At 42.4% G+C, this 10,023-nt stretch overlaps 3 protein-coding genes across 4 annotated transcripts in view; 1 reads left to right on the top strand and 2 right to left on the bottom strand.

The window, feature by feature from the left end:
• The window catches only part of LOC132842105 (GTPase IMAP family member 8), a 611,624-nt gene that overhangs the window by 241,122 nt on the left and 360,479 nt on the right, over positions 1-10,023 (bottom strand). The gene's annotated exons all lie outside the window — the stretch shown is intronic.
• LOC132842477 (uncharacterized) overlaps positions 1-10,023 on the bottom strand; it is a 301,251-nt gene that overhangs the window by 93,409 nt on the left and 197,819 nt on the right. The window lies entirely within an intron of this gene.
• Positions 69-10,023, top strand: part of LOC132842481 (trinucleotide repeat-containing gene 6B protein-like) — a 19,318-nt gene continuing 9,363 nt past the window's right edge. For both annotated transcript variants that reach the window (XM_060865209.1, XM_060865208.1), the window contains exons 1-4: positions 69-258; positions 672-847; positions 934-1,008; positions 1,177-1,302. In XM_060865209.1, the coding sequence (XP_060721192.1) occupies positions 683-847; positions 934-1,008; positions 1,177-1,302 (366 nt within the window). In that variant the 5' untranslated portion in view covers positions 69-258; positions 672-682. The remainder of the gene's footprint in view (positions 259-671; positions 848-933; positions 1,009-1,176; positions 1,303-10,023) is intronic.

Raw genomic sequence — 10,023 nt, 5'->3', positions numbered from 1 at the left:
GTAAGTAACAGGGGGGTAAGTAACAGGGGGGTAAGTAACAGGGGGGTAAGCTGTTATAATATTGTCCTGTTTGTACCTCACTAATCCTTCCCTTATCCTCAGCATGGGAACAAAGTCCTGGTGCCTCTGAACAGGTCACAGACGACAGTAAAGCAGGCTGGAGGAAGCCCTTTGATGCCGTTTCAGGCTGGAAAGATCCAGAGGAACCTAGAAAAGGGGCAGGATGGGGCAGCTCCTGCTCCAGTTCAGCTAAGACTGGTAAAAATGCTGGCTGTGTCAAACCAACTCCCTGAGATCTTTCCTCTCCAACCCTGTAACCCAATGCTATAAAAATTCATTTGTTTTAGTTCCACCACTCTGATGATCTGAGCTCTATGACAACTCCAGTGCTGCTTCTGGAGATGTATCTTCCTGAAGTGTTTTAGCTCTACTGTTGGAGAACACTTGAAGATCTACAGGGCTGATCACTGAATTCCTAGCTTTAAATTCCTACCCTGGTCTTGAAGATCTTCCACTCTGTTTAGTTTCTACACCAATATAAATCATTGGTAATATTATACACTATCGATCAAGCTTTTGGTTTTGGACACTTTAGTTTAGACTGCAGCTCGTATCTGTGTCTCTCGGTACAGCTTCAGGTGTGTACAAGCTACATGCTTCTGTTTCCACAGGTTCAAAATCTATGCAACATGGCTGGGGTGATGAAGGTATAAATGCTTCACGCCATTCCAGTTGGGAGGAGGAAGATAGTGGTTCAGTCATGTGGGGCAACAGGTCTCAGGACACTTCCTCCTTTTCTTCTGGGGTTTGGAACCAAGGTCAGAGTGGCAGGAGAAGTGGAGCAAAGGTACACAGATAAAGCTCTAACATTGGATTGACCTGGTCGTCTCTGGTTCTTAGCTATTTATTCTAGCATGTTCTCTCTTCACTCAGGTTCCTCCCAAAGGAAATGTTGGAGGTTCCTGGCCAGGTTCCATAACTCGTCAGCTGTCAAACATGGGGATCACGGTAACTCGTTTAAGTGATGATATTGTGTCATAGTTTAATTCTAACACAAACTACATCTTTATTTCCTGAATGTAAAGTGTGACTTAACTCGTCAGACACTTAATACACATGTACATCAACATTACTGTAGTGTGCTACAGATAACTCACAGCTCAAATAATGACTTAGGATGAAGATGTGGTCTCAGCATCAGACAGGAGCAGGAGAGGGATGAATGACTTTAATGGGGACATGAGGAAGGGAGGAAGAGGAGGAGGAAGCTTTCGCTCACACAGCTCCAAGGAACCGGGCATGGTAGGACCCCTCATATCTGTAGGATGTAGAAATATCTATGAACATAGTGTGAATAAGCACATAAATGTAAATACAATATGATTATGGATAAGCTGTAAAGGAGAAACTAGGTGACATGCTGCTCATTTGGAGGAGAAAACTTTCCACTTTATTTATTTGGCAGTGAGTTTACATTGAGTTTACATTGAGTTTACATTGAGTTTACAGTGAGTTTACATTGAGTTTACAGGATCATTGACTTACTGCATTTCTCATTCATTATATCATGAGCTCCATCATTATTAAAGTTTAGTGAATGTTCCAGAAAGCCATAACACTATAAGCCCAAGCCTTAACACTATAAGCCCAAGCCTTAACACTATAAGCCCAAGCCTTAACACTATAAGCCCAAGCCTTAACACTATAAGCCCAAGCCTTAACACTATAACACTATAAGCCCAAGCCATAACACCATAACACTATAAGCCCAAGCCATAACACTATAAGCCCAAGCCATAACACTATAAGCCCAAGCCTTAACACTATAAGCCCAAGCCTTAACACTATAAGCCCAAGCCATAACACTATAAGCCCAAGCCATAACGCTATAAGCCCAAGCCATAACACTATAAGCCCAAGCCTTAACACTATAAGCCCAAGCCATAACACTATAAGCCCAAGCCATAACACCATAACACTATAAGCCCAAGCCATAACACTATAAGCCCAAGCCATAACACTATAAGCCCAAGCCTTAACACTATAAGCCCAAGCCTTAACACTATAAGCCCAAGCCTTAACACTATAAGCCCAAGCCATAACACTATAAGCCCAAGCCTTAACACTATAAGCCCAAGCCATAACGCTATAAGCCCAAGCCATAACACTATAAGCCCAAGCCTTAACACTATAAGCCCAAGCCATAACACTATAAGCCCAAGCCATAACACCATAACACTATAAGCCCAAGCCATAACACTATAAGCCCAAGCCATAACACTATAAGCCCAAGCCTTAACACTATAAGCCCAAGCCATAACACTATAAGCCCAAGCCATAACACTATAAGCCCAAGCCATAACACCATAACACTATAAGCCCAAGCCATAACACTATAAGCCCAAGCCTTAACACTATAAGCCCAAGCCTTAACAGTATAAGCCCAAGCCATAACACTATAAGCCCAAGCCATAACACCATAACACTATAAGCCCAAGCCTTAACACTATAAGCCCAAGCCTTAACACCATAACACTATAAGCCCAAGCCTTAACACCATAACACTATAAGCCCAAGCCATAACACTATAAGCCCAAGCCATAACACTATAAGCCCAAGCCTTAACACTATAAGCCCAAGCCATAACACTATAAGCCCAAGCCATAACACCATAACACTATAAGCCCAAGCCATAACACCATAACACTATAAGCCCAAGCCATAACACCATAACACTATAAGCCCAAGCCATAACACCATAACACTATAAGCCCAAGCCATAACACTATAAGCCCAAGCCTTAACACTATAAGCCCAAGCCTTAACACTATAAGCCCAAGCCTTAACACTATAAGCCCAAGCCTTAACACTATAAGCCCAAGCCTTAACACTATAAGCCCAAGCCATAACACTATAAGCCCAAGCCATAACACCATAAAACTATAAGCCCAAGCCATAACACCATAACACTATAAGCCCATGCCTTAACACTATAAGCCCATGCCTTAACACTATAAGCCCAAGCCTTAACACTATAAGCCCAAGCCTTAACACTATAAGCCCAAGCCTTAACACTATAAGCCCAAGCCTTAACACTATAAGCCCAAGCCTTAACACTATAAGCCCAAGCCATAACACCATAACACTATAAGCCCAAGCCTTAACACTATAAGCCCAAGCCATAACACTATAAGCCCAAGCCATAACACCATAACACTATAAGCCCAAGCCATAACACTATAAGCCCAAGCCATAACACCATAACACTATAAGCCCAAGCCATAACACTATAAGCCCAAGCCATGACACCATAACACTATAAACCCAAGCCATAACACTATAAGCCCAAGCCATAACACCATAACACTATAAGCCCAAGCCATAACACTATAAGCCCAAGCCTTAACACTATAAGCCCAAGCCTTAACACTATAAGCCCAAGCCTTAACACTATAAGCCCAAGCCATAACACCATAACACTATAAGCCCAAGCCATAACACTATAAGCCCAAGCCATAACACTATAAGCCCAAGCCTTAACACTATAAGCCCAAGCCATAACACCATAACACTATAAGCCCAAGCCATAACACTATAAGCCCAAGCCTTAACACTATAAGCCCAAGCCATAACACCATAACACTATAAGCCCAAGCCATAACACCATAACACTATAAGCCCAAGCCATAACACTATAAGCCCAAGCCATAACACTATAAGCCCAAGCCTTAACACTATAAGCCCAAGCCTTAACACTATAAGCCCAAGCCTTAACACTATAAGCCCAAGCCTTAACACTATAAGCCCAAGCCTTAACACTATAAGCCCAAGCCTTAACACTATAAGCCCAAGCCATGACACCATAACACTATAAGCCCAAGCCATAACACTATAAGCCCAAGCCATAACACTATAAGCCCAAGCCTTAACACTATAAGCCCAAGCCATAACACTATAAGCTCAAGCCATAACACCATAACACTATAAGCCCAAGCCATAACACTATAAGCCCAAGCCATAACACCATAACACTATAAGCCCAAGCCATAACACTATAAGCCCAAGCCATGACACCATAACACTATAAACCCAAGCCATAACACTATAAGCCCAAGCCATAACACCATAACACTATAAGCCCAAGCCATAACACTATAAGCCCAAGCCTTAACACTATAAGCCCAAGCCTTAACACTGTAAGCCCAAGCCATAACACCATAACACTATAAGCCCAAGCCATAACACTATAAGCCCAAGCCTTAACACTATAAGCCCAAGCCATAACACCATAACACTATAAGCCCAAGCCATAACACTATAAGCCCAAGCCTTAACACTATAAGCCCAAGCCTTAACACTATAAGCCCAAGCCATAACACCATAACACTATAAGCCCAAGCCATAACACTATAAGCCCAAGCCATAACACTATAAGCCCAAGCCATAACACTATAAGCCCAAGCCATAACACTATAAGCCCAAGCCTTAACACTATAAGCCCAAGCCTTAACACTATAAGCCCAAGCCTTAACACTATAAGCCCAAGCCTTAACACTATAAGCCCAAGCCATAACACATAACACTATAAGCCCAAGCCTTAACACTATAAGCCCAAGCCTTAACACCATAACACTATAAGCCCAAGCCTTAACACCATAACACTATAAGCCCAAGCCATAACACTATAAGCCCAAGCCTTAACACTATAAGCCCAAGCCATAACACTATAAGCCCAAGCCATAACACTATAAGCCCAAGCCATAACACCATAACACTATAAGCCCAAGCCATAACACCATAACACTATAAGCCCAAGCCATAACACCATAACACTATAAGCCCAAGCCATAACACCATAACACTATAATCCCAAGCCTTAACACTATAAGCCCAAGCCATAACACTATAAGCCCAAGCCATAACACTATAAGCCCAAGCCATAACACTATAAGCCCAAGCCATAACACTATAAGCCCAAGCCTTAACACTATAAGCCCAAGCCTTAACACTATAAGCCCAAGCCTTAACACTATAAGCCCAAGCCATAACACATAACACTATAAGCCCAAGCCTTAACACTATAAGCCCAAGCCTTAACACCATAACACTATAAGCCCAAGCCTTAACACCATAACACTATAAGCCCAAGCCATAACACTATAAGCCCAAGCCTTAACACTATAAGCCCAAGCCATAACACTATAAGCCCAAGCCATAACACTATAAGCCCAAGCCATAACACCATAACACTATAAGCCCAAGCCATAACACCATAACACTATAAGCCCAAGCCATAACACCATAACACTATAAGCCCAAGCCATAACACCATAACACTATAAGCCCAAGCCTTAACACTATAAGCCCAAGCCATAACACTATAAGCCCAAGCCTTAACACTATAAGCCCAAGCCATAACACTATAAGCCCAAGCCATAACACTATAAGCCCAAGCCTTAACACTATAAGCCCAAGCCTTAACACTATAAGCCCAAGCCTTAACACTATAAGCCCAAGCCAGAACACTATAAGCCCAAGCCATAACACTATAAGCCCAAGCCATAACACCATAACACTATAAGCCCAAGCCTTAACACTATAAGCCCAAGCCTTAACACTATAAGCCCAAGCCTTAACACTATAAGCCCAAGCCTTAACACTATAAGCCCAAGCCTTAACACTATAAGCCCAAGCCATAACACTATAAGCCCAAGCCATAACACCATAACACTATAAGCCCAAGCCATAACACTATAAGCCCAAGCCTTAACACTATAAGCCCAAGCCATAACACTATAAGCCCAAGCCATAACACCATAACACTATAAGCCCAAGCCATAACACTATAAGCCCAAGCCATGACACCATAACACTATAAGCCCAAGCCCTAACACTATAACACTATAAGCCCAAGCCATAACACTATAAGCCCAAGCCATAACACCATAACACTATAAGCCCAAGCCATAACACTATAAGCCCAAGCCATAACACTATAAGCCCAAGCCATAACACTATAAGCCCAAGCCATAACACCATAACACTATAAGCCCAAGCCATAACACCATAACACTATAAGCCCAAGCCATAACACCATAACACTATAAGCCCAAGCCATAACACTATAAGCCCAAGCCTTAACACTATAAGCCCAAGCCTTAACATTATAAGCCCAAGCCTTAACACTATAAGCCCAAGCCTTAACACTATAAGCCCAAGCCTTAACACTATAAGCCCAAGCCATAACACCATAACACTATAAGCCCAAGCCATAACACTATAAGCCCAAGCCTTAACACTATAAGCCCAAGCCATAACACTATAAGCCCAAGCCATAACACCATAACACTATAAGCCCAAGCCATAACACTATAAGCCCAAGCCATAACACCATAACACTATAAGCCCAAGCCATAACACTATAAGCCCAAGCCATGACACCATAACACTATAAACCCAAGCCATAACACTATAAGCCCAAGCCATAACACCATAACACTATAAGCCCAAGCCATAACACTATAAGCCCAAGCCTTAACACTATAAGCCCAAGCCTTAACACTATAAGCCCAAGCCATAACACCATAACACTATAAGCCCAAGGCATAACACTATAAGCCCAAGCCTTAACACTATAAGCCCAAGCCATAACACCATAACACTATAAGCCCAAGCCATAACACCATAACACTATAAGCCCAAGCCATAACACTATAAGCCCAAGCCATAACACTATAAGCCCAAGCCTTAACACTATAAGCCCAAGCCTTAACACTATAAGCCCAAGCCTTAACACTATAAGCCCAAGCCTTAACACTATAAGCCCAAGCCTTAACACTATAAGCCCAAGCCTTAACACTATAAGCCCAAGCCTTAACACTATAAGCCCAAGCCTTAACACTATAAGCCCAAGCCATAACACCATAACACTATAAGCCCAAGCCATAACACTATAAGCCCAAGCCTTAACACTATAAGCCCAAGCCATAACACTATAAGCTCAAGCCATAACACCATAACACTATAAGCCCAAGCCATAACACTATAAGCCCAAGCCATAACACCATAACACTATAAGCCCAAGCCATGACACCATAACACTATAAACCCAAGCCATAACACTATAAGCCCAAGCCATAACACCATAACACTATAAGCCCAAGCCATAACACTATAAGCCCAAGCCTTAACACTATAAGCCCAAGCCTTAACACTATAAGCCCAAGCCATAACACCATAACACTATAAGCCCAAGCCATAACACTATAAGCCCAAGCCTTAACACTATAAGCCCAAGCCATAACACCATAACACTATAAGCCCAAGCCATAACACTATAAGCCCAAGCCTTAACACTATAAGCCCAAGCCATAACACTATAAGCCCAAGCCATAACACCATAACACTATAAGCCCAAGCCATAACACTATAAGCCCAAGCCATAACACTATAAGCCCAAGCCATAACACTATAAGCCCAAGCCATAACACTATAAGCCCAAGCCATAACACTATAAGCCCAAGCCTTAACACTATAAGCCCAAGCCTTAACACTATAAGCCCAAGCCTTAACACTATAAGCCCAAGCCATAACACATAACACTATAAGCCCAAGCCTTAACACTATAAGCCCAAGCCTTAACACCATAACACTATAAGCCCAAGCCTTAACACCATAACACTATAAGCCCAAGCCATAACACTATAAGCCCAAGCCTTAACACTATAAGCCCAAGCCATAACACTATAAGCCCAAGCCATAACACTATAAGCCCAAGCCATAACACCATAACACTATAAGCCCAAGCCATAACACCATAACACTATAAGCCCAAGCCATAACACCATAACACTATAAGCCCAAGCCATAACACCATAACACTATAAGCCCAAGCCATAACACCATAACACTATAAGCCCAAGCCTTAACACTATAAGCCCAAGCCATAACACTATAAGCCCAAGCCTTAACACTATAAGCCCAAGCCATAACACTATAAGCCCAAGCCATAACACTATAAGCCCAAGCCTTAACACTATAAGCCCAAGCCTTAACACTATAAGCCCAAGCCTTAACACTATAAGCCCAAGCCATAACACTATAAGCCCAAGCCATAACACTATAAGCCCAAGCCATAACACCATAACACTATAAGCCCAAGCCTTAACACTATAAGCCCAAGCCTTAACACTATAAGCCCAAGCCTTAACACTATAAGCCCAAGCCTTAACACTATAAGCCCAAGCCTTAACACTATAAGCCCAAGCCATAACACTATAAGCCCAAGCCATAACACCATAACACTATAAGCCCAAGCCATAACACTATAAGCCCAAGCCTTAACACTATAAGCCCAAGCCATAACTCTATAAGCCCAAGCCATAACACCATAACACTATAAGCCCAAGCCATAACACTATAAGCCCAAGCCATGACACCATAACACTATAAGCCCAAGCCCTAACACTATAACACTATAAGCCCAAGCCATAACACTATAAGCCCAAGCCATAACACCATAACACTATAAGCCCAAGCCATAACACTATAAGCCCAAGCCTTAACACTATAAGCCCAAGCCATAACACCATAACACTATAAGCCCAAGCCATAACACCATAACACTATAAGCCCAAGCCATAACACCATAACACTATAAGCCCAAGCCATAACACTATAAGCCCAAGCCATAACACTATAAGCCCAAGCCTTAACACTATAAGCCCAAGCCTTAACACTATAAGCCCAAGCCTTAACACCATAACACTATAAGCCCAAGCCATAACACTATAAGCCCAAGCCATACCACTATAAGCCCAAGCCATACCACTATAAGCCCAAGCCTTAACACTATAAGCCCAAGCCATAACACCATAACACTATAAGCCCAAGCCATAACACCATAACACTATAAGCCCAAGCCATAACACTATAAGCCCAAGCCATAACACCATAACACTATAAGCCCAAGCCATAACACCATAACACCATAAGCCCAAGCCATAATACTATAAGCCCAAGCCTTAACACTATAAGCCCAAGCCATAGCACTATAAGCCCAAGCCATAACACCATAACACTATAAGCCCAAGCCATAACACCATAACACTATAAGCCCAAGCCATAACACTATAAGCCCAAGCCATAACACTATAAGCCCAAGCCATAACACTATAAGCCCAAGCCATAACACTATAAGCCCAAGCCATAACACCATAACACTATAAGCCCAAGCCTTAACACTATAAGCCCAAGCCATAACACTATAAGCCCAAGCCATAACACCATAACACTATAAGCCCAAGCCATAACACTATAAGCCCAAGCCATAACACTATAAGCCCAAGCCATAACACTATAAGCCCAAGCCATAACACTATAAGCCCAAGCCATAACACTATAAGCCCAAGCCATAACACCATAACACTATAAACCCAAGCCTTAACACTATAAGCCCAAGCCATAACACCATAACACTATAAGCCCAAGCCATAACACTATAAGCCCAAGCCTTAACACTATAAGCCCAAGCCTTAACACTATAAGCCCAAGCCATAACACTATAAGCCCAAGCCATAACACCATAACACTATAAGCCCAAGCCATAACACCATAACACTATAAGCCCATGCCTTAACACTATAAGCCCATGCCTTAACACTATAAGCCCATGCCTTAACACTGTAAGCCCAAGCCTTAACACTATAAGCCCAAGCCTTAACACTATAAGCCCAAGCCTTAACACTATAAGCCCAAGCCATAACACCATAACACTATAAGCCCAAGCCATAACACCATAACACTATAAGCCCAAGCCATAACACTATAAGCCCAAGCCATAACACCATAACACTATAAGCCCAAGCCATAACACTATAAGCCCAAGCCTTAACACTATAAACCCAAGCCATAACACTATAAGCCCAAGCCATAACACCATAACACTATAAGCCCAAGCCATACCACTATAAGCCCAAGCCATAACACCATAACACTATAAGCCCAAGCCATAACACCATAACA

This window comes from Tachysurus vachellii, chromosome 3 (assembly GCF_030014155.1).
Source record: "Tachysurus vachellii isolate PV-2020 chromosome 3, HZAU_Pvac_v1, whole genome shotgun sequence".
NCBI lineage: Eukaryota > Metazoa > Chordata > Actinopteri > Siluriformes > Bagridae > Tachysurus > Tachysurus vachellii.
This window is presented reverse-complemented; position numbering and strand designations above follow the sequence as displayed.